This window comes from Pecten maximus, chromosome 1, assembly GCF_902652985.1.
Source record: "Pecten maximus chromosome 1, xPecMax1.1, whole genome shotgun sequence".
Classification (NCBI taxonomy): domain Eukaryota; kingdom Metazoa; phylum Mollusca; class Bivalvia; order Pectinida; family Pectinidae; genus Pecten; species Pecten maximus.
The window spans coordinates 38,786,935-38,814,600 of NC_047015.1; the positions used below are offsets into that span (position 1 = coordinate 38,786,935).

The following is a 27,666-nucleotide window of genomic DNA, read 5'->3' on the forward strand; positions in this document are numbered from 1 at the left end:
TTTTTTATGTAACTCAAGCAATCAGTTTTTGGTTAAAAGTCTGAAAATTATATAGGTAGGTTAGTGAGGTAAGGAACTTATATTTATTGCAATTAGTGCAACCGTCCTTTCTTCCTGTAAGAGGTGGGGTGTGTGTAGGGGAAGGAGTGTTTGATAGGTCGACCGCAATACATAGGATCAGCCTGTGTAGTCACCTACATTATATATATATATATACATGTACATGTATATATAAAGATATAAACTTACAACATAAATGTGGTGAAGACAAACAGCAATGTGGCAAAGATAAAACGCTGACATTTGGCTCTTTTGGGGTCCATCTTAGATTTGGATTTTCCGCATGTTTTACAGCAACAAAAGGCACAGCACCAAATACACCCAAATATGGGCATGAACACAATGAACATCAGACCAATGATGATACAAGCTGCCAATCCACCAAACACCTTCGCCAACTGTAAAACAAATCAATTTGGTGACTGGTAATGATGGCAGAGCAGTTTGGTGACTGGTAATGATGGCAGAGCAGTTTCGGATAAATACACTGATATTGTACTATACGGTTTTGCTTGGAAGTTTAATAGTAAAATGGAATCTTAATTAAGTTTTCATTTGAGATGAAAATTGTGAAATTAGTCCTGGAAATTTTAACTAAAATTTCATGCCTACAGGAATCTCACAGTGCAAGTTTCATAAAATCTCATATGATATGAAAACAAAATCTAAGATATTTTTCTATCAGACAACTCACAAAACTTACATTTTGACAGACTTTTGTGGAGGACAAAATCAAACAGAGGCAGCCATTTTGTTTTACCATTTTTGATTTGTGATTTAATTGTCATTGCCCATATTAATGATATCACAATCTATTTCTGACTGGCACAGCAAATGAAAAATGTTCTACAGTATGATTATACTAGCTACTCTTGGCAGAATTCACAGGATACCAGTCTGATTACTGTACATATATGTGATAAAGGTACTTATCACATAATCGGCCTGTTATTCAGTGAATTCACTAATGTGATATTTCAGAAATCAATTGTGATGTCATAATGTGAACGATGATGTGATGTCATGGATTGTGAATGCACAACAAAATGGCTGGCAAGTTTTTAACTTTTAACGATGTGATGTCATTGATTATGAATGCACAACAAAATGGCTGGCAAGTTTTTAACTTTTAACGATGTGATGTCATGGATTGTGAATGCACAACAAAATGGCTGGCAAGTTTTTAACTTTTAACGATGTGATGTCATTGATTATGAATGCACAACAAAATGGCTGGCAAGTTTTTAACTTTTAACGATGTGATGTCATTGATTATGAATGCACAACAAAATGGCTGGCAAGTTTTTAACTTTTAACGATGTGATGTCATGGATTGTGAATGCACAACAAAATGGCTGGCAAGTTTTTAACTTTTAACGATGTGATGTCATTGATTATGAATGCACAACAAAATGGCTGGCAAGTTTTTAACTTTTAACGATGTGATGTCATTGATTATGAATGCACAACAAAATGGCTGGCAAGTTTTTAACTTTTAACGATGTGATGTCATTGATTATGAATGCACAACAAAATGGCTGGCAAGTTTTTAACTTTTAACGATGTGATGTCATTGATTATGAATGCACAACAAAATGGCTGGCAAGTTTTTAACTTTTAACGATGTGATGTCATTGATTATGAATGCACAACAAAATGGCTGGCAAGTTTTTAACTTTTAACGATGTGATGTCATTGATTGTGAATGCACAACAAAATGGCTGGCAAGTTTTTAACTTTTAACGATGTGATGTCATGGATTGTGAATGCACAACAAAATGGCTGGCAAGTTTTTAACTTTTAACGATGTGATGTCATTGATTATGAATGCACAACAAAATGGCTGGCAAGTTTTTAACTTTTAACGATGTGATGTCATTGATTATGAATGCACAACAAAATGGCTGGCAAGTTTTTAACTTTTAACGATGTGATGTCATTGATTATGAATGCACAACAAAATGGCTGGCAAGTTTTTAACTTTTAACGATGTGATGTCATTGATTATGAATGCACAACAAAATGGCTGGCAAGTTTTTAACTTTTAACGATGTGATGTCATTGATTATGAATGCACAACAAAATGGCTGGCAAGTTTTTAACTTTTAACGATGTGATGTCATTGATTATGAATGCACAACAAAATGGCTGGCAAGTTTTTAACTTTTAACGATGTGATGTCATTGATTATGAATGCACAACAAAATGGCTGGCAAGTTTTTAACTTTTAACGATGTGATGTCATTGATTATGAATGCACAACAAAATGGCTGGCAAGTTTTTAACTTTTAACGATGTGATGTCATTGATTATGAATGCACAACAAGATGGCTGGCAAGTTTTTAACTTTTAATAAAAAAACTTCTAAGACTTGTTTTGTAAAATTTCATATGAAATGAAAACTCATCCTATATATACATTTACATTCAACAAAACTAATTCTCACTACCGTCTTAAATAACAATAACAATTCATATATTATCACCTTATCAAGCTGATTTGATAAGCTACGAGGAAATAATCATTAACAAGAGGCCCATGGGGCCTGTATCGCTCACCTGGTTGGATTTGACCAAATGTCAAAATAATGTTCATGTTCAATTTGTTAATACATATACAAAAATGTACTCTCTGAAAGACCATATGGATTATTTTTACACCATAATGGTGTTTAAACAAACTAAGTCCTTTAGGGTGGGGAAAACCCTTTGGCCTATTTTTACATAAGAATTGTGTTTATCCCTTAATGCCCAGCGATACTATACATAGTTATGGGATTGAGGGTCACAGTAACCATTTATGCAAAATCTGTTCCCCCATCACCACGGATGTTTCTGACCAAATTGGGTTCAAATCCATTTAAAACTCAAATCTCTATTTCCCCTATTTGGCCCCTCCCTTCAGGCCCCTTGGGGGTCAGAGTCAATATTTATATAAACTTTCTTTCCCCCTTCCCCTAAGGATATTCCAGACCAAATTTGGTTCAAATCCATTCATAACTTTATGAAAAATAGCGATTTAAAGGATAAACCCCTATTTCCCTATTTGGCCCCGCCCCTCAGGCCCCTGAGGGTACAGAGTAAAAATTTATCCAAACTCGGTTCCCCTTCTCCCAAGGATGTTTTTGACCAAATTTGGTTAAAATCCATTTAAAACTTTATGGCAAATAGCAATTTAAAGACTAATCTCTATTTCCCCTATTTGGCCCTGCCCCTCAGGCCCCTCAATATTTATACAAACTCTTTCCCCCCTTCCTCTCTTGATGTTCCTGACCAAATTTAGTTAAAATCTATTCGTAACTTAATAATTAATAGCGATTTAAAGGATTAACTCCTATTTTCCCTATCGGACCCCACTCCTCAGTCCCCTGGTGATTCAGAGTAAAAATGTATACCAACTCGGTTCCCCTTCTCCAATGAATATTCCTAACCATATTTAGTTAAAATCCATTTAAAACTTTATGACTAGTAACAATTAAAAGACTAATCTCTATTTCCCCTACTTGGCCCCGCCCCTTAGGCCCCTAGGGGTACAGAGTACAAATTCATATAAACTCTCTTCCCCCTCCCCTCAAGGATGTTCCTGACCAAATTTGGTGAAAAGCTATTCAATACTTTAGGACTAGTAGCGATTTAAAGGAGTAACCCTATTTCCCCTATTTGGCCCCACCCCTCAGGTACCTGGGGGTTGAGAATAAAGATTTAAACAAACTCTGTTCCTCTTCCCCCAAGGATGTTCCTGACCAAATTTGGTTCAAATTCATTAATAACTTTATGACTAGTAGCGATTTAAAGGATTAACCCTATTTCCCCTATTTGGCCCTGCCCCTCAGGCCCCTGGGGATTCAGAGTAAAAATTTATACAAACTCTGTTTCCTTTCTGCCAAGGATGTTACTGACCAAATTTGATTCAAATTCATTCATAACTTTATGACTAGTAGCGATTTAAAGGAGTAACCCTATTTCCCCTATTTGGCCCCGCCCCTCAGGCCCCTGGGGGTTCAGAGTAAAAGTTTATACAAACTCTGTTCTCTTTCTGCCAAGGATGTTACTGACCAAATTTGGTTCAAATTCATTCATAACTTTATGACTAGTAGCGATTTAAAGGATTAACCCTATTTCCCCTATTTGGCCCCACCCCTCAGGCCCCTGGGGGTTCAGAGTAAAAATGTATAAAAACTCTGTTCCCCTTCCCCCAAGGATGTTCCTGACCAAATTTTGTGAAAATCCATTCAATACTTCAGGACTAGTAGCAATTTAAAGAAAAAGTTGACGGACGACGGACGACGGACCAGGTGAGCTAAAAATGAATAATTAAATTCTAATTAAAAACAAATCTTTCGTACGTTTATTTACTTAAATAAATATACTTACATAAATATTTTCAAAAGTTGTTAAGTTCTTTTATATTTTCAACTTTGAGTAATTCAATAAGTTTAAACATACTAGGATTTTAAAAATAATATGGTTTTAGTGATTGACATATCAAAATTATTTAACCAGTAAATAAATTACAATCTACATTTTACTCAATTTAAGATTTAATTTTTAATATATCTCCAATTTATGTTCAAAAAATGTGTGAAAACCCTAAAATCAATTTCATTATAAAACATATGTGACAGCAGTATGATTTTATTATTAAGTGTTGCAGGATATTTATTACATCAGTATATAACATGGTAGGACGGATTATTTATGTGGTAAGTAGTTCTATTTAAAAGTTTCCTATTGAATATTCTCATGCATTTCCTTATAAATATGACACAATAGAATTAACAGTATATGATACACATTTCCTGATCAATAAAATACAGCACAATATAGGTGTATTCTGTCATATTGGAAATTTCATAGGAGTTTTTGTTAATCTCAGTTTGAAATAAAATAAAAAATATTTCACGAAGTTCATCAAAAGGGAAAAGGCTCAACAAAATTTCAATGATTAAATAAATTTTTTGAAGACTTCTGAACCATATAACAGGTACTGAAAATTATAGCAGGGAACCGGAAGGCAGTCATGTCACATATCAAACTACATTTACCTTACTTTTTAATTTTATCAAAAAAAAAGATTAATATCAACACCTTTAAATGTGAAGTAGGAGATAAATTTACTCAGTTTTCAACTTTTCAATAAAATATGATATATATAACTATTTCAGGATACTCTATGGAAATCCGACACAATTGTTCTCATATGGAGTGTTGGGCAATTGCCTCTATCAGCTCATCACAAGTGTTCAAACATTGATTTAGTACAGGACTTCACCGCTAAGACGTCTGGTAACCATGCACTTTATATAACTTGTTTTGAGTACATAAGGTAGACTGAAAGGTGGTTTGTTGTCATATATATTAACCCATTAAGATAGAATTCACAACCAGTTTTCCAGTTTATTAATGTATTGGAAAGTTATTTTCCTGTTTCAAATATTTCCCTGTACTGTATGGCGCCAAATGCCGTAATTTTTACACTAAGCAACATTAGACAAGTTTGAACAATGTTTCCTCGATAGCCGATATTCAGTCAAGACAAATCTACATTTCAACAAAATTTAAGAATAAAAAAAATACTGAGCTCTCCTTTGTTGAAGATACTATAAAATGATGAAACTCTCTTCCTTAAGTGAATCTGATGCAGGTACTGATATGGTATACTTACTTCCTGCCACCGATCCTGGAGTTCACTGTATGTGCCATTCTGTATTATTCTGTTCAAATCTTTGTAGGCTGTAAAGATATAAAGACATGGGATTATTATTGTTTATAACAAGCCTATTACATGGGTATTACTGAAGTAATACATGTCCCTACCAGCCCTAATAAAATAGTAACAATGACCTTGACCTTGACCTGAAAACCTGAAAATCGAACTTGTGTCCAAGATATTTTATGGTACCTCTATGAATGGTGACATCAGACAGCAGGTAACCAATCACTGCATCTAAAGTATGTTAGACAGCCAATCAAAATAGCATTACACACGCACCACCACCATCACATCCCCAGTCAACATGGCTGTACAGTGACCAAGTATAAAACTATATCATCCAGGAATGGGACGTGGGACGGTTTGGTTTGTTTTTGTTTAACGTCCTATTAACAGCCAGGGTCATTTAAGGACGTGCCAGGTTTTGGAGGTGGAGGAAAGCCGGAGTACCCGGAGAAAAACCACCGGCCTACGCTCAGTACCTGGCAACTGCCCCACGTAGGTTTTAACTCGCAACCCAGTGGTGTAGGGCTAATGCTAAAGTGTCGGGACACTTTAACCACTCGGCCACCACGGCTCCGCGTGGGACGGTAGCAACTAGCAATAAAGCATCCTTAAAACTTAAAATACTTTATTGGTACAGACTGTATACAGTGATGTACCTGAGTGACTAAGGGATCAGCAGTACTCAATACTTCAATGGTACATTAAAACCATACAGCATCTTTAATATGTCAGAAATAAATCTGATCACATTAGTTGCCTACTTATATTTATGTGAGTTTAGTACTGACTCACCAAGTACAGAGATCAATAGATGACATAGACATATATCTCTGTGTTTTGTATACTGTATATCAAACATGTACTTATCCTGTTCAGATAAGCTGGATTATATATTTCATAGATGTATCCCGTTTCTTAGATCTATCATTGACAACAGTATCAAGTATCACCTAAGTTTGCTTCAGTACATATTCTATCAATAAAAACAATAACATTTTCCTCTGCACTGCCATTCTCTGATAATGAACTGATGTGAAATATTGTAGGAAGGTCATTGTGGTATTCATTAAAGAAGGGCAGATATACAGTAACAGTTATATGTAGGCAGGACAGTGTGAGACTCCAGTCAGAGGGGCACTGTGAGATTCCCGTAGGCAGGACAGTGTGAGACTCCAGTCAGAGAGGCACTGCGAGATTACTGTAGGCAGTACAGTATGAGAATCCAGTCAGAGGGGCACTGTGAGATTACTGTAGGCAGGACAGTATGAGAATCCAGTCAGAGGGGCACTGTGAGATTACTGTAGGCAGGACAGTATGAGACTCCAGTCAGAGGGACACTGTGTGATACTTGTAGGCAGGACAGTATGAGACTCCAGTCAGAGGGGCACTGTGAGATACATGTAGGCAGGACAGTGTGAGACTCCAGTCAGAGGGACACTGTGTGATACTTGTAGGCAGGACAGTATGAGACTCCAGTCAGAGGGGCACTGTGAGATACATGTAGGCAGGACAGTGTGAGACTCCAGTCAGAGGGGCACTGTGAGATTCCCGTAGGCAGGACAGTGTGAGACTCCAGTCAGAGAGGCACTGCGAGATTACTGTAGGCAGTACAGTATGAGAATCCAGTCAGAGGGGCACTGTGAGATTACTGTAGGCAGGACAGTATGAGAATCCAGTCAGAGGGGCACTGTGAGATTACTGTAGGCAGGACAGTATGAGACTCCAGTCAGAGGGGCACTGTGAGATACTTGTAGGCAGGACAGTATGAGACTCCAGTCAGAGGGGCACTGTGAGTTACTTGTAGGCAGGACAGTATGAGAATCCAGTCAGAGGGGCACTGTGAGATACTTGTAGGCAGGACAGTATGAGACTCCAGTCAGAGGGGCACTGTGCGATTACTGTAGGCAGGACAGTATGAGACTCCAGTCAGAGGGGCACTGTGAGTTACTTGTAGGCAGGACAGTATGAGAATCCAGTCAGAGGGGCACTGTGAGATTACTGTAGGCAGGACAGTGCGAGACTCCAGTCAGAGGGGCACTGTGAGATACTTGTAGGCAGGACAGTATGAGAATCCACTCAGAGGGGCACTGTGAGATTCCTGTAGGCAGGACAGTGTGAGACTCCAGTCAGAGGGGCACTGTGAGATTCCTGTAGGCAGGACAGTGTGAGACTCAAGGCAGAGGGGCACTGTGAGATTCCCGTAGGCAGGACAGCATGAGACTCCAATCAGAGAGGCACTGTGAGATTCCTGTAAGCAGGACAATGTGAGACTCCAGTCGGAGGGGCACTGTGAGATTACTGTAGGCAGGACAGTGTGAGACTCCAGTCAGAGGGGCACTGTGAGATTCCCGTAGGCAGGACAGTATGAGAATCCAGTCAGAGGGGCACTGTGAGATTACTGTAAGCAGGACAATGTGAGACTCCAGTCAGAGGGGCACTGTGAGATTACTGTAGGCAGGACAGTGTGAGACTCCAGCCAGAGGGGCACTGTGAGATTCCTGTAGGCAGGACAGTATGAGAATCCAGTCAGAGGGGCACTGTGAGATACTTGTAGGCAGGACAGTATGAGACTCCAGTCAGAGGGGCACTGTGCGATTACTGTAGGCAGGACAGTATGAGACTCCAGTCAGAGGGGCACTGTGAGTTACTTGTAGGCAGGACAGTATGAGAATCCAGTCAGAGGGGCACTGTGAGATTACTGTAGGCAGGACAGTGCGAGACTCCAGTCAGAGGGGCACTGTGAGATACTTGTAGGCAGGACAGTATGAGAATCCAGTCAGAGGGGCACTGTGAGTTACTTGTAGGCAGGACAGTATGAGAATCCAGTCAGAGGGGCACTGTGAGATTACTGTAGGCAGGACAGTGTGAGACTCCAGCCAGAGGGGCACTGGGAGATTCCTGTAAGCAAGACAGTGTGAGATTCCAGTCAGAGGGGCACTGTGAGATTCCTGTAGGCAGGACAGAGTGAGACTCCAGTCAGAGGGGCACTGTGAGATTACTGTAGGCAGGACAGTGCGAGACTCCAGTCAGAGGGGCACTGTGAGATACTTGTAGGCAGGACAGTGTGAGACTCCAGTCAGAGGGGCACTGTGAGATTACTGTAGGCAGGACAGTGCGAGACTCCAGTCAGAGGGGCACTGTGAGATACTTGTAGGCATGACAGTGTGAGACTCCAGCCAGAGGGGCACTGTGAGATTCCTGTAAGCAGGACAGTGTGAGACTCCAGTCAGAGGGGCACTGTGAGATTCCTGTAGGCAGGACAGTGTGAGACTCAAGGCAGAGGGGCACTGTGAGATTCCTGTAAGCAGGACAGTGTGAGACTCCAGTCAGAGGGGCACTGTGAGATTCCTGTAGGCAGGACAGTGTGAGACTCAAGGCAGAGGGGCACTGTGAGATTCCCGTAGGCAGGACAGCATGAGACTCCAATCAGAGAGGCACTGTGAGATTCCTGTAAGCAGGACAATGTGAGACTCCAGTTGGAGGGGCACTGTGAGATTACTGTAGGCAGGACAGTGTGAGACTCCAGTCAGAGGGGCACTGTGAGATTCCCGTAGGCATGACAGTGTGAGACTCCAGTCAGAGAGGCACTGTGAGATACTTGTAGGCAGGACATTATGAGACTCCAGTCAGAGGGGCACTGTGAGATTCCTGTAGGCAGGACAGTGTGAGATTCCAGTCAGAGGGGCACCACGAGATTCCTCTATGCCGGACATTGTGATATTCCAGCAAAGGGGCAGTGCTGTAGCATGGGCAGTGTGACTCCTGCAAGAGGGATACCTGTAGGAGGGGCAGTATGATAGTGATACAACTGTAGGCAATTTGAGACAATTTTAGGTGGGGCAGTGTGAGAAAACCATATTAGGAGCAGTCAGACTCCTGTATGATTGGCAGAGTGAGACAACTGCAGGGGAGCAGTGTGAGACTCATGTAGGAGGGATAATAAGCTCAAGGGGCAGTATAAGAAACAGTGAGACTCTTGTAGGAGTAACAATGTGAGACTGCATTCAAATTAGTAGCATATTTCTCAGTTTTCTATGCGTAGAATATTGATGTTGTTAGATTCGTGTATCAAGAATGTTTTAATGCCTAATATTCATTATGCTTCAACCACTATGAAAGGAGACACTTTGAGCTTCACCTCTGCACCATAATTAACTCAATACTTTGGCTTTCAGAAGAAGAGAGTTAGTATCATAATAACAGATAGCAGCACTCTGACAAAGACATGAACCTACCAGTTATCAAATGTCAGTGTTTAGACCTGTGTGGGAGATGTATATTAGTGGTAGCTGTATGAATACGAAATCAATTCAATAAGGATTCCGAGTCTCATATAACAAGTGACAGATGGTGGACAACTAAGCTATTTATAACAATTATCACTAACTGACACAGGCCACTAACATGTATGGCTGTGTGTAGTGTATACAGTATTGTGTTCTGTATACAGTAAATATACATTTGTGTATACACTATTGTTCTGTATACAATAAATATACATTTGTGTATACACTATTGTGTACTGTATACAGTAAATATACATGTGTGTATACACTATTGTGTACTGTATACAGTAAATATACATATGTGTATACACTATTGTGTAGTGTATACAGTAAATATACATGTGTGTATACACTATTGTGTAGTGTATACAATAAATATACATATGTGTATACACTATTGTTCTGTATACAGTAAATATACATGTGTGTATACACTATTGTGTTCTGTATACAGTAAATATACATTTGTGTATACACTATTGTGTTCTGTATACAGTAAATATACATGTGTATACACTATTGTGTACTGTATACAGTAAATATACATTTGTGTATACACTATTGTGTACTGTATACAGTAAATATACATGTGTGTATACACTATTGTTCTGTATACAGTAAATATTCATTTGTGTATACACTATTGTGTTCTGTATACAGTAAATATACATTTGTGTATACACTATTGTGTACTGTATACAATAAATATACATATGTGTATACACTATTGTGTTCTGTATACAGTAAATATACATATGTGTATACACTATTGTGTTCTGTATACAGTAAATATACATTTGTGTATACACTATTGTGTTCTGTATACAGTAAATATACATTTGTGTATACACTATTGTGTTCTGTATACAGTAAATATACATTGTGTATACACTATTGTGTTCTGTATACAGTAAATATACATTTGTGTATACACTATTGTGTTCTGTATACAGTAAATATACATTTGTGTATACACTATTGTGTTCTGTATACAGTAAATATACATTTGTGTATACACTATTGTGTTCTGTATACAGTAAATATACATTTGTGTATACACTATTGTGTTCTGTATACAGTAAATATACATTTGTGTATACACTATTGTTCTGTATACAGTAAATATACATTTGTGTATACACTATTGTGTTCTGTATACAGTAAATATACATTTGTGTATACACTATTGTGTTCTGTATACAGTAAATATACATTTGTGTATACACTATTGTGTTCTGTATACAGTAAATATACATTTGTGTATACACTATTGTTCTGTATACAGTAAATATACATTTGTGTATACACTATTGTGTTCTGTATACAGTAAATATACATTTGTGTATATACGATTGTGTTCTGTATACAGTAAATATACATTTGTGTATACACTATTGTGTTCTGTATACAGTAAATATACATTTGTGTATACACTATTGTTCTGTATACAGTAAATATACATTTGTGTATACACTATTGTGTTCTGTATACAGTAAATATACATTTGTGTATATACTATTGTGTTCTGTATACAGTAAATATACATTTGTGTATACACTATTGTTCTGTATACAGTAAATATACATTTGTGTATATACTATCGTGTTCTGTATACAGTAAATATACATTTGTGTATACACTATTGTTCTGTATACAGTAAATATACATTTGTGTATACACTATTGTGTTCTATATACAGTACTTTATCACCAGTACTTATTGTGTATATATATATATATAGTACTTACTTTATCACCAGTAATTATTGTGTTTATATTTAGTACTTACTTTATCACCAGTATTTCCTTATACTATATCAAAATTTCCTCATGATCAGATAATGTTAAACCATATGCATTGTTTATATAGATACGTCAGAGGTGAAGTGGAATGTGAAAATTATTTGCTATTGTTATATGTAACACAGCTTTGATAGGATATGTTATCTTTGTCATTGTGCCTTATCACACAACAGCTATGTGACATATTAACAGAGTATTTAACACCAGATCTGTATCATTGTTTACTTTGTCAACATACACAATAACATGTAAATTGATGAAATAGTTACTTCCCAAATACATATGATATTTCCAAATGTTTATAACCTGTATCACTGTACCACAGTGACCTTTAGGAGGTCAAATTGTACACCTACATAGCATTACTTCCTACTCTCAAACAGTAACGGAACATATATAAGTAGTTGTTGTTTACAGCCCACAGGAACAAAGGAAAGAGTTTATGTGTAATATAACACATATATTAAGCTGTAAGGATGTATAATATCACCCAAAATCTAAACGGGTAAAATATCCAATATCACACAAAATCTAAACGGGTAAAATATCATCCAAAACCTAACTTGGTAAAATATTACTAAAAGCCTGGGTTAAATATCACCCAAAATTTAACTGGGTAAAATATCCAATATCACCCAAAATTTAACTGGGTAAAAAATCCTCCAAAATTAAACAATATGGTTTAATATCACCCAAAATCTTACTGGGTAAGATGTCACACAAAATCCAGCTGCCTGAGTAAAATATCACCCTAAATCTAACTAGGTAAAATATCACCCTAAATCTAACTAGGTAAAATATCACCCTAAATATAACTAGGTAAAAATATCACCCTAAATATAACTAGGTAAAATATCACCCTAAATCTAACTAGGTAAAATATCACCCTAAATCTAACTGCATGGGTAAAATATCACCCTGAATCTAACTAGGTAAAATATCACCCTAAATATAACTAGGTAAAATATCACCCTAAATATAACTAGGTAAAATATTTACCTAAATCTAACCAGGTAAAATATCACCCTAAATCTAACTAGGTAAAATATCATCCTAAATCTAACTGCATGGGTAAAATATCACCCTAAATCTAACTAGGTAAAATATCACCCTAAATCTAACTGCATGGGTAAAATATCACCCTAAATCTAACTAGGTAAAATATCACCCTAAATCTAACCAGGTAAAATATCACCCTAAATATAACTAGGTAAAATATCACCCAAAATCTAACTAGGTAAAATATCACCCTAAATCTAACTAGGTAAAATATCACCCTAAATCTAACCAGGTAAAATATCACCCTAAATCTAACTAGGTAAAATATCACCCTAAATCTAACTGCATGGGTAAAATATCACCCTAAATCTAACTAGGTAAAATATCACCCTAAATCTAACTGCATGGGTAAAATATCACCCTAAATCTAACTAGGTAAAATATCACCCTAAATCTAACCAGGTAAAATATCACCCTAAATATAACTAGGTAAAATATCACCCTAAATATAACTAGGTAAAATATCACCCTAAATATAACTGTATTGGCAAAAGTGGGGGGTTGGGCTTTTCCCCGGATAAGACCCTATACAAGAGGGGGAAAAATTGGCCGCCATCTTGGGATTATAACATGAAAGATGTTAATAATCTATATGACTGAAATGTTTTCTTAAAAATACTGCAATACATTGTCTACTGTAGACTACACTCGCTTCATGAACAGCTCTGATAAAGTCGGCGTTTTCCATAGGCTATCAATTGCTCAGATGGTTTGAAATTATACTTATTTGTCACATCATGATATCGGTTAAGCCCTAGACAAGAATTGTGACATGCTGTTTCCAAAACAATTAGCTTGAATTGCAAGCAACAAACTCCAATCATGGCTTTCATGTTATGTACATAATGTGGAACAGACAACAAATTTGTTTCTGTAATGCGAATCGAGAAAGTATCGGGTTATTAATGCTGTACATCGACTTGTTGCGAACAAATAATTTCTGAATTAAATCATGATTAAATCACTTCGGCTTGCTGCGTATTTGAGCTGGATTAAGAGAAATACACTCGAGAAATCAAAAAGGAATTTTACCGTGTCAATCTGTTGTCTGTTGTGTACTTTTCTCGTCGAAGCCTCGTTTTGAAATCTACTCTGTCAATATGTAATATTCGGACCATTGGACTTTGCAACAAAAATTAAATGTTCAAAATATGGAAAAGATATCTATTCGCGTTTAAAATGTTTGTGATTTATCCAGAATAAAATAGATTTTCATTCGGTAAAAAAGATTGTTTTTTACAGAAAATTGAATCTAGATCTAGATCAACCAACTTGTTTTCACTACATTTTTGTTTTATTTCATTATTATTATTTTCCATTGTGGATTAGACATTCAAAAGTTGGGGGGTGGGCTTATACCCGAGCATGGGCTTATACCCGGTCAAATATGGTACCTAAAATATATAGCCATGTAAAATATTCACCCAAAACCTGACAACATCGAATAAGCACCTGAAACCTACTCTGTGTAAAATAACACTCAACCCTGGTAAAATATCACCCAACCGTAATAAAATATCACCCAACCCCAGTAAAATATCACCCAACCCAACCCCAGTAAAATATCACCCAACCCAACCCCAGTAAAATATCACCCAACCCAACCCCAGTAAAATATCACCCAACCCAACCCCAGTAAAATATCACCCAACCCAACCCCAGTAAAATATCACCCAACCCAACCCCAGTAAAATATCACCCAACTTGGGGAAAATATACTACATCCCTGTAAAATATCACCCAACCCCAGTAAAATATCACCCAACTTGGGGAAAATATACTAAACCCCTGTAAAATATCACCAAACACCGGTAAAATATCACCCAACCCCTCTAAAATATCACCCGACCCCAGTAAAATATCACCCAACCCCAGTAAAATATCACCCAACCCCGGTAAAATATCACCCACCCCTGGTAAAATATCACCCAACCCCAGTAAAATATCACCCAACTCCAATAAAATATCACCCAACCCCAGTAAAATATCACCCAACCCCAGTAAAATATCACCCAACCCCAGTAAATTATCACCCAACCCCAGTAAAATATCACCCATCCCGGTAAAATATCACCCAACCCCAGTAAAATATCACCCACCCCCGGTAAAATATCACCCAACCCCAGTAAAATATCACCCATCCCGGTAAAATATCACCCAACCCCAGTAAATGATCACCCTAACCCCAGTAAAATATCACTCAACCCCAGTAAAATATCACCCAGCCCCGGTGTACGGGTAAAATCATCACCAAAACTTCAACTATAGAGGAGCACGTCTAGGCATGATTCCTTTTTAACTATGAGCGAGTCACATACTCATTACAAAGGATATGACCAAACAAGGAAAGTACCACAGGATGAGGATATTGGGCGGATGGTGGTCATGCATGTTCTGTGTATCCGTGATCACAAGAAATTCATGAATAAAAAATGTCATTAACATATGGGAAATGAAACATTGAGACGGAGTACATAGAGGAAGGCACATACAACTATCATATCCTTGTGTTCAATACATCTGTTTCGTGTGTGATACAACATCCTGTATCACCAAACAAAATGTTACAGAAGAGATGAGTACTGTGTATCAGTCCACACTGATTATTGATTAGCATGTCTCCAAAGTTCAACATGTTTTTGAACAAGTGTTCAATTCTTTATTGATTTTGTAAACACTTTTTTTGCTGAATGTTATTCTGATCGAATCTGTCATTTGAAGTGCAGTGTGAGTGAGTGTGTATCAAATTAAAATTTAAAGTTTTTACTACCTGAGAAATGATGTTATCGAATAGGATAAATGTCATTTTTGAGCACACGGTTTTACAGTAGATAGGCCTAGGGGAACCTACCTGGAGAATTCTTGCCTTTTTCACCTGTAGTCCTTTGTGTTTTCAGATGTGTATATTTTTGTTTTTCAAATCTTAAGACATTAAACTTGATTCACGTTTATAGGAAGTACCTATTTCATTTTCTTAAGGGACTTGGTTGGGATATGCATGGGCACTTATACATGTATATACAAGTGTATATATATATATAATTAGTAGACCTATACCAATGTACAGGTGCAAAAAAAAACTAATAACCAGGTAAAGTAACATGGTTCACATATCACAGAAATCATTTAGTTGAATGCACAACTACTTCCTGGTAAAACGACCCCACATAATGTGTGAGCTAGGGCATTGTATCCCCAGTACCTGAGGAATTATATTGCATTGTCCTAATTCATAGTGTATACTGTCCTAGGGAGAAGGCACTCCTGTCCACATTCTCTGATGACTGAAGTAATGCTGAGCCGACCACACAATATACACCAGTAACACAACAGCTAAAATCTTCGTTTGACAGTATTTCTGAAAAGGAGGCCATAAAGTGGACACTTACAAATGATCACCTTAGAGAGGATTTAGAATGTAGCTTTAAGAAGTGCTGGTATATAGGGCTCGCTAATTAGTATGTTTGGGCAGACTGTCACAGCAGTGTAGATAATAATGTACCTGTGAATGTATAGTGACATTATACAGCCCGATGTGAACTCGATAGACAGTATAAGACTAGGTAAAATCAATGGCTTGATTTGGTGTACATTGCTCACAGCAAAAATAAAAACACCATCTGGTGTTGTAATTTATAATTCCGACATTCGAACAAAACCCAACTACAAATATTCTGACATGCAACAAAAACAAGAGCTGTTGGAGAACAGCATAGCTCGTCTCGCAAATGTTTGTCAATAAATAATTAAAATATATTAATTGGAATGGTTTCGCAAATTGCATTAATAATATTTATATTGCTTACTTGATCAGATTATGTTTTGTGAATTCATGCAATTTTCAAAACCATACCAATTTATATATATATAAATTATTTATTGACAAACATTTGGGAGACAAATTATGCTGTTGTAGATTAAATGAAGATATTAACACAAATGTAATTGCTTTTGGACATATTTCTTCAATTTTTTGACAACATATCCTAATGATAGTTGTCTCCCTTGAAAAATGTGGACTGGTATAAATTGTCTATTGTGACGTTTTCATATTGTTTTATATTCAGTTTCACCCCAAGAAAGGATAGTGTAACTCCATAGAAGGACTCTTTTACCAAATATCAGCACCCTAGTACAATCATAAAGTGATGTGTTAAAAAGCTTTCAACATTTGCACGAAAATATATCCAAAAATTTGAAAATTCTGGTTTTTTCCCAAAAAAATCTTTTAGTTTAACTCTGGCAGGGGATAGTCTAACCCCAGAGGAACTCTATTGCCAATTATCAGCACCCTAGTAAAATTATAAAGTGATGTATTAATACCTTTCAACACTTGCACCAAAAACTTAACGCAGAAATATCCTAAGTCCAAAAAATTGAAAATTCTGGTTTTTTCCAAAAAAAATCTTTTAGTTTAACTCTGGCAGGGGATAGTCTAACCCCAGAGGGACTCTATTGCCAATTATCAGCACCCTAGTACAATTATAAAGTGATGTATTAATACCTTTCAACACTTGCACCAAAAACTTAACGCAGAAATATTCCAAGTCCAAAAATTTGAAAATTCTGGTTTTTTCCAAAAAAAATATTTTAGTTTAACTCTGGCAGGGGATAGTCTAACCCCAGAGGAACTCTATTGCCAATTATCAGCACCCTAGTACAATTATAAAGTGATGTATTAATACCTTTCAACACTTGCACCAAAAACTTAACGCAAAAATTTTCTAAGTCCAAAAAATTTCAAAAATCTGTTTTTTTTTCCAAAAAATCTTTTAGTTTAACTCCGGCAGGGGATAGTTTGACCCCCACAAGGACCATATTACCATAAATTACTATGCCTTTCAACACTTGCACCAAAAATTTAACATTTGGAAAACCAACGCCGACGCCGGAGTGACAACATAAGCTCTCACTCTTCTTCGAAGAGACGAGCTAAAAATTAATTTTAATTAAAGAATTAAGACATTTTCATTACTAACCTGATTTGGTTGTTTCATTTACCTATATTTGATGAAATGAATGCATCTTCCCTGAATCCTGACCTAGCCCTCTCTGACCACATTATGTCCTCACGTTAAGATGAATCACAAAATGTAATATGGGACACATTCACCATCAAGGGCGGTGCCCCGCTGGTCATACACAAACAATCATGCTTAATAATCATGGCTCATTAGTTTAAACGATGTTCGAATGGCTTCTTGAACTTTTTATAAGTTAACAGACATGCCTCAACAGTGTGATGTAATAAACAACTGATGTCAATTATCATCATTGCAAATGTATTTTTTATGACAACAATACTACAATAGATGAAAAAGTTTATTTGCTAACTGTTTGAAATATTATTTTTCATGGATTATATTTAAAATGAAAATCTCAGATGGGAAGTGTGTGTACAGCTAGTCTCTCTTTCCTACCCATATCCCTCTATCTTACATTAACCATACATATATCTCTGTACCCTACCCATATCTCTGTAACCTACCCATATCTCTGTATCCTACCCATATCTCTGTATCCTACCCATAGCTCTGTATCCTACTCATATCTCTGTATCCTATCCATATCTCTGTATCATACCCATATCTCTGTATCCTACCCATATTCCTCTATCTTACCCACATCACTCTATCCTATCCAGCCATCCTTCCTGTTCCTTACACCTGTCACTCCCTCTTTCAATCTGTCCAGAATACTTCCTGTCTATCATTTTAGTGTCCTACATATACCCTCTCCACTTCTTTGGTGTTTCAATCTTTCTATCTGTTATATGTTTGCCTCTATTTCTTTTCTCTCTCAATTAACTGTCGACTCTCATTTACTTACAACAATGTATTAAACATATTCAAATCTGCAGTTGTCCTCAATCTAAAAATTAATTTTACAGCATGACATTTAACATACCAAGAAGATCATGATATACCATCATGTTCTTTGTTTACAAAATCACAATTTGAACAGGTATAGTTGGTGAGTTGGAAGTCAAATCTCTTTCCTTTTGGAATAAATTAACACCAGCACAGCTGTTTCACTATATGTTCATGACTCGAAGTGTGTGTTTTAAAGGTGTCAGACATGATTCAATGTTGACTTACCATGGGATCAAATATGTGACGTGTGGTTATAATTAGATGTAGGTTATAAGTACGCATCACTGAGCATAAGGTAAAATCCTTTATTGATCAGTCCCATCGTTTAACTGTAACACTTTTTGAACCCATCATCAGTCACGAATTTAAACTCAATCAACCTAGTATAGCTATGTTAATCCTTGATACATCTTTAAAAATACTAATGCATATACATATCATGATATGGAGATATGTATGTATATATAATACACAGGAAATTGACAAAATATTACCATTAAAAAGAGAAAAGATACACTCAATGTGAATTTAGAGAAATCACAAGAGTATTTTTTCACTATTGTGATGGATCTTCATTTTGCAATGTCTATTGTAGGAAACATTTTAACACATCAATGTAGCTGATGCAAGCTTTCAGATTAAAATAATGCATAGTATGTTGGATTTCAATGTTCTACATACTGACACTTTGATGTGTCTGTTTCCTACATAGATAATACTTCAGTAAAACACCTAACCGGGAGATAGTGTTAACATGGAGTGTCTTAGTGTTATTGTGTATTGTCATACCAACAGCTGCTGTGCTGATAATGTGATATGCTGAAATCCTGGTGTATAGTCAACAAGGATGTGATCTGGAGTATACTGTATATTACAGAAAACTTTACATATTATAACATAGGCCACTGTAAAACCTATGATCTAGTCAGCTGTATCTCATAGTGTTCCTGTTTGGTTGGGTGGCACACTGGTTACACATTTGCCTTTCACTTAGGTGACCAGGGTTTGATTCCCCGATCGGACATGAAAGGGTACAGGGTCGCCTCTCTGATCACGTCGGTTTTCTCTGGGTACTCCGGTTTCCTCCCTCAGTAAGACCCCTCGTGCACTTCCATCCGGACAAAGAAGCATGATTTAGATAACTTGTATCATAATGGTTGTAAAATAAATAATGTTAACATTTCTTAAGTGATCCTGAATCAATTGCTTACAATTAAACAAAAGTTTGCTGTATCCTATAAGTGACTCAAAGTGTGCTGTGTCCTGTCAAAGTAATTTGCGGTCCTGATTTTCCTGCATCCTGTCAGTCCTAAGTCTGCTGTATATTGTCAGTGATCCTAAATCTGCTGTACCCTAAGTATACTGTATCCTAAGTCTCCTGTATCCTAAATCTGCTGTATCCTGTCTGAGTGACCAGGAGTCTCCTGTATCCTAAGTCTCCTGTACCCTAAGTATACTGTATCCTAAGTATCCTGTATCCTAAGTCTGCTGTATCCTGTCTGAGTGACCAGGAGTCTCCTGTATCCTGTCAGTGATTATGAGTCTCCTGTATCCCAAGTCTGTTATATCCTGTCAGTGATCCTAAGTCTCCTGTATCCTAAGTCTGCTGTATCCTGTCTGAGTGACCAGGAGTCTCCTGTATCCTAAGTCTCCTGTACCCTAAGTATACTGTATCCTAAGTCTCCTGTATCCTAAGTCTGCTGTATCCTGTCTGAGTGACCAGAAGTATCCTGTACCCTAAGTATACTGTATCCTAAGTCTCCTGTATCCTAAGTCTGCTGTATCCTGTCTGAGTGGCCAGGAGTCTCCTGTATCCTAAGTCTCCTGTACCCTAAGTATACTGTATCCTAAGTCTCCTGTATCCTAAGCAGGGGTCGACATTAACGCTTGTCCGATTGTCCGGTACCAGACGAAATTGATGTCGGACAAGTGAAATCATTAAAGTACTTGTCCGACAGGACAAGTAACAAATCTGTCATTGTGTTTTATTTATGTTATATTCTGAAGTCAAAACTGATTCAATACTCACTGTAAAATGAGTAAAAACTCCTTTAAATTGTGTTAACCATCGAACGGAAGTGAGTTGATCATGCTTATTAAAGCTTCATTCGGAACTACATAGAAATGATGGTAGACTTCCGAGGGCTCTCGAAAACATGTAATCGGTATCACTAGTATGTTTGAAACGCATGCGAATGCTGTACATGTGAGAGCATTGATACTACGACAGATACCGTCTGCTGGAATCGTAATAAAAATGAATCAGTTTTGATATAATTAAGGAGGCTACAGATGAAGCAGACTGCCGTGCCCTAGAAAACGGTGACATGTTTTAATGTTTTCACAGTAGTAAGTTTGTTTATATAGTTTAGTCAAACAGTTCTCCATGAAAGTTAATTATTTTAGAGTACTTCATTCATCTGCTTTTAGGTAAAAAAAGGATGGTTTGGTAAAACTTAAATAACTTGTAATAATACTTTCTTGCTGTTTTATTGTTGTTAGTAATTATTATGAGTTGAAATTATGGCTTGCAGTGCTTGCCTCTACTTTATAATAAATCATCTCGCTGTTTACACATAACAGATAGAAAGTAGAAACACATGTAGGACAAGTGATTATTTCATTCGGACAAGTGAATTTATCTTATCACTTGTCCGAAGGGACAAGTGCAGAAAAAAGTTAATGTCGATCCCTGCTAAGTCTGCTGTATCCTGTCTGAGTGACCAGGAGTCTCCTGTATCCTAAGTATGCTGTATCCTGTCAGTGATTATGAGTCTCCTGTATCCCAAGTCTGTTATATCCTGTCAGTGATCCTAAGTCTCCTGTATCCTGTCTCCTGTATTCTGTCTCCTGTATCATGTCAGTGATCCTAAATATCCTGTATCCTAAGTCTGCTGTATCATGTCAGTGATTCTAAATCTCCTGTATCCTAAGTCTGCTGTATCATGTCAGTGATTCTAAGTCTCCTGTATCCTAAGTTTCCTGTATCCTAAGTATCCTAAGTCTGCTGTATCATGTCAGTGATTCTAAGTCTCCTGTATCCTAAGTATCATGTATCCTAAGTATCCTGAGTCTCCTGTATCATGTCAGTGATCCTAAATCTCCTGTATCCTAAGTCTGCTGTATCATGTCAGTGATTCTAAGTCTGCTGTATCCTAAGTATCCTGTATCCTAAGTATCCTGAGTCTCCTGTATCATGTCAGTGATCCTAAATATCTTGTATCCTAAGTCTGCTGTATCATGTCAGTGATTCTAAGTCTCCTGTATCCTAAATCTGCTGGATACTGTCAGTGATTCAGGATCTACTGTATCCTGCAAGTGATTCTAAGGCTGTTGTTTCTTGTCAATGATCATAAGTTTGCTGTATCCTTGTCAGTGATTCTTGTTTACTGTTTTCTCTCAGTGATTCCAAGTCTTCTGTGTCCTAAGCCTGCTGTATCTTGTCAGTGATCCTAAGTTTGTTGTATCCTTGTCGTTGAATGTCATATATGATGAACTAAGATTCCTTTGCTAGAAGTATGGTATGGTATGATATGGTTGATAGGGACAAACCAATATGACAATTCTCTTTTACTAATTCAATGTGATGCAACATATATCAATATACACATTCAAGCTAACCCTGAAAACTACCATATAATTCAGTGTTCAAAACAGCCTGCAGCTCCCCTGTATTGATTTTTATCATACTTGCATTTTCTTATCATGATGTCTGGCCCACTTGCCACATGTTAACCCTAGGGAAACTCTTCCATAGCTTTAGTCATACTCACATACCTGTAGGTGAACTTTCTCACTTCGGTCAGTAATTATCAACAATTAATGGTGTCAACAAAAAATTCTTTCAGATTTATTATGGAAAAAATTGAAAGTTTCTTTCTAAAGTATTTTGAGTATAAACAAATACAAATGTACTCCAAATGCATGAAATCAATCTTCCGTTCAGAATTTTAAAGTACATGTACGTATACCTGTACACAATATTTATTTCCTCCTAGACTGTATTAATCTAAACTGTTTAAAACTTGATTCAACAGAACTGCAGTCATTAATATAACTGAACTACCACATGTACATCTTACATAATTTCATTTTATATATCATTCACATGCATTGTATGATTTCGAGTCCAATGAACCCAACCCCAAACCCTAAGATTTACATTAAATGTACATGAATGATTTGGTGTATACCACTCTCCTTGACATGTAATTATCTAACTACATCAGTATACCAAGTATACACACATCCAACTTTTAGCATGTATGTACATTATATGTATACATGCATTTAAATAAACATACGTTAATTTATATGTATATTTACAACAGAGTAGTACATGGAGAGTTAAGTGCAATGGCGTTTATATTTTATAGTATGAAAATACCAACTGATTTCTGATCACTTAGTCACTAGTGGGTAACAAATTGATCTTTTTACAGATCTGGAGACTTTTAATGGAAAGTGGAAAATTTGAAATTACCAATAAATACAAAATATCTATATGTGTTATCATGCACATACATGTATATATTTTAACAGAAAACCTTTGACTGTTTCACTCTCATTTTCCACTCCTGTTCACCCCATTAAATTATGACATAATAATTTGTAGAATAAAATGTTTCTTGTGAACAGAAAAAGAAGATTTTTGTCTTTATTTGTCACACTTTCATGGTTTTTCACATTTATGAATGTTTTTCTGATGAAATCATTTAATTAATCATCGACCCCCATTACAACACCATGGAACTTCAACTTTGGCAGTATCTCCTGATCACAAGCCTATAGCTAGACGCAAAGTAACAAGCATTAAATTGAATGGCATGCTGCCCTATGTCCAGAATATGATATTTTGGCCTGATGACACTATAAATGACAAATGACATTGTCATCTGTGGATACAGTGACCCAAGATTTTTGACGATGTGAAATCCTACAAAGAATTTTTCATTTAACCAAATAAAAAATTCTGTGTAAATGTCCATAATACAAAATTTATATACAAAATGTATGTACTGTTCTTGTGTATTTACATATTGTATAAAGTCAGAGACATATATACAGAGAGATTGGCAGCTCTCTATTTGCCCTTGTGTTTACATAGTGGCCCCTGACCTTCCCACAATCCTTTGCGGTTGCTCGGTTCAGTCTTCACTAGACGCCATATTGGAGAAAACTTGAAAACCAGACACATAATTATCGATAATTTCTATTTGAAATCATCAGCAAGATCCAATTATGTGCTTTAATTTTATTAATATCAAAGTGCAGAAGTGTCATCAATATGAAATATATCACAATTTGCTGTCCAAGTGTTTGTATTTTGAGTATGAAAGTCAAGCACAACGCAGGAAAGATCGGCGGGAATCTCCAATTTTCGAAAAGTCCCTATGGGGTTTTCGAGAATACGGATAAATGACAACAATGTGCATGATAATCAAGACCACATTCCATAAGTATGATAGTTTTTGGTTAATGTGGTAACTTTTGTAGTGGCCTAGATAAAACAATGTGCTTTTTGTGTGCGTTTAAAATTGACGATGTTTTGGTCGGACGTAATGGCTGCTTAATTACAAAACTTGGACATGTCGAATAGGACCCAATAGATTTTCGAAAATACGGATAAATGACAACAATATGCATGATCAATAAGACTATATCCCATAAGTTTGATAGTTTTTGGTTAATGTGGTAACTTTTGTAGTGGCCTAAATAAAACGATGTGCTTTTTGTGTGCGTTTAAAATTGACGATGTTTTGGTCTGACGTAATGGCGGCTTAATTACAAACTTGGACATGTCGAATAGGACCCAATGGATTTTCAAAAATACGGATAAATGAGAACAATATGCATGATCAATAAGACTATATCCCATAAGTTTGATAGTTTTTGGTTAATGTGGTAACTTTTGTAGTGGCCAAAATAAAACGATGTGCTTTTTGTGTGCGTTTAAAATTGACGATGTTTTGGTCTGACGTAATGGCGGCTATTTACAAACTTGGACATGTCGAATAGGACCCAATGGATTTTAGAAAATACGGATAAATGGCAACAATGTGCATGATCAATAAGACTATATCCCATAAGTATGATAGTTTTTGGTTAATGTGGTAACTTTTGTAGTGGCCTAAATAAAACGATGTGCTTTTTGTGTGCGTTTAAAATTGACGATGTTTTGGTCTGACGTAATGGCGGCTTAATTACAAACTTGGACATGTCGAATAGAACCCAATGGATTTTAGAAAATACAGATAAATGGCAACAATGTGCATGATCAATAAGACTATATCCCATAAGTATGATAGTTTTTGGTTAATGTGGTAACTTTTGTAGTGGCCTAAATAAAACGATGTGCTTTTTGTGTGCGTTTAAAATTGACGATGTTTTGGTCTGACGTAATGGCTGCTTAATTACAAACTTGGACATGTCGAATAGAACCCAATGGATTTTCGAAAATACGGATAAATGACAACAATATGCATGATCAATAAGACTATATCCCATAAGTTTGATAGTTTTTGGTTAATGTGGTAACTTTTGTAGTGGCCAAAATAAAACGATGTGCTTTCTGTGTGTATTTAAAATGACGATGTTTTGGTCTGACGTAATGGCGGATTAACCAGAACATGTCGAATAAGTTCCAATACTACGATACACACATGCGCATAGCCCGATTTACCTGCGCTCGTGTGTGTTTGATAGGAGACAGGACGCTCTCGATAAGGGATATGCTTGAGTGGTCACGAATAAAGGGAGCCACTATGTGTACGGGGAAATAGCGATGTTACTAATCTCTCTGTATATATGTCTCTGATAAAGTATATCATTTTCTAATTAATTTAAAGTAACACAAAAAAGAAGGAACTTAATTGTGTTGCCTAATACATGAAAACAACAGCTTTACATATAAAAACATCAGTAATTTATCAGTTTGTGTGAACTATAACAAAATACTTCAGAAACACGATTAATAAGACACCAAACGAAGGTACATTTCATGTCAATGGTCCTGGTAAAAAGGTGTGGTCAACCAGGAACTAGTCATCTGATCAATCTAATTATCCTGGTATAGGGTACTTTGTCCCACCTTTATTGAGGAAATTACCTACACTGATATACCCTAATTTGTTTTATACTAGCGAGTCAACACAATTATCTCAAACCATCCAGGTAGGTTCAGGTAGATCTCTATACAGGTATTTAATATATATACATGCATCACATAGACATGATATACACCTGTTGATAGCGACAAATTTCCAAGCCTAATTGTGGTTTTCAAGTCTGTTTGGTCAGACGGCACAGGGACCATTATGTATAGTCAATTAGTCGTATTACTTTATAACTGTACTTGTAACTGACTGGACTTATAGCCCGGGGGTCACGAGTTCAACTGTTCAGGTAATATAAACTATATGCAAAATATATACTTACTTATCGGCCCTGGATCAGCATCAGAGAAGAATTGTCCAGGTATGGTAGCGTCAAGAAATCCATGCATAATATCGTCGTACAATGTTGATACACCTTTTTCTAGAGATGTTTTCTCATATGATCCAGTGTCTGAAACTACATTACCTTGCTGAGCTGAACTCGACGTATCATTATTTACGGCCATTGTCATTGTGAATAAAATCGAAATACATGTGATCACAAACATAAACGTTCTCCCAGCCATTTTATATTATTAAACTATCACAACGAAACTCGAAAATTATGTTAGTCCTTCGTCACCGACTGTAAGTACATGTATGTAAATCACCAGCTCAATGATCGGCGTCACCGTCACTCTTCGCGGTTACAAATCCCACGTAACCTTTGACCTCCGCAATTTTTCTTCCGGAATAAAAGAATGACGTCACATGGATCCGCCCTAATACACCTGTATAGTTTTCACCTGATACAGGTAGACAATGCAAAGGACAGACTGATATCACGATCTAGAGAAGAAATGTGATTCGCTGATCACGAAAGCAAACGCTGTTAAGTAAATGATAATAAAAGTCGGGAGATAAAAGGATAAACTATTTAATTATTATAGGGTTTTAGATGTGACGACCTCGTGACACACAATGTTTTTAATAGAATAGTGTATACAGTATACTCTTGTATTTTACAAATAGCACGTGGACATATTTCACAATTACGTTTTCTGTATTTTCACAATGAGAGTGGTTTTTTATTCGGTTCGGTTCACGTCAGAGACCTATATACTATATAGTATATAGGTCTCTGGTTCACGTATACATACGATCTTTGCTTTATTCTCCGTTTCAACTTAATTTACTCCATACTTTTGCTCAAAAACTCAATATAAGATCAGATAAATTAAGCCTCTGCTTTAATGCACTTAAATTGTTATCACTTATATAATTAAGCAGACAATTTTGTTCACTTCCTGTATTAAAAGGGACAACAATTTAGTCAAGTTTGTTTACTTTTTTATTATAATTTCACTGATGATTTCACGAAATTGTACTTCTTTACTCCTCATGAAGTACTTGGCCAGATATTGTTACATGTTATTGTTTTCCATGCGTTTTTAACTAATTGTAAGGGGGGTCCTAATCGTATAACCAAAAACGAATTATATCAATTCTAATGACTGTTTGTGAATTGATGATGCTTATTATATAGAGCTAATTGATTATGGGTGATGCCAACGGAGTCAGTAGACGGATGCGTGATCCCAACGGAGTTGATAGATGGATGGATAATGTTAATAGAGTTGATAGATGGATAACATCAATACTTTATCGCATGATAAAAAAAATACCTGTTTAAAAATTTAAAAATGTCTTGTCGACTATGAAGCGCAATTTTTGATATATAGTTACGTACTAGTTCTGGTTGGGATATTTCTCT

General features: G+C 36.4%; 1 protein-coding gene across 1 annotated transcript; it reads right to left on the bottom strand.

The window, feature by feature from the left end:
• LOC117333052 (prominin-1-A-like) lies at nucleotides 1-26,610 on the bottom strand. The gene is made up of 3 exons (XM_033892178.1): nucleotides 26,236-26,610; nucleotides 5,725-5,792; nucleotides 1-458 (listed from the first exon to the last, which is right to left on the bottom strand). Exons 1-3 carry the CDS (start codon nucleotides 26,477-26,479, stop codon nucleotides 246-248), a joined length of 525 nt encoding a protein of 174 aa, XP_033748069.1. The 5' UTR covers nucleotides 26,480-26,610; the 3' UTR covers nucleotides 1-245.
• Nucleotides 26,611-27,666: the final 1,056 nt, after the last annotated feature.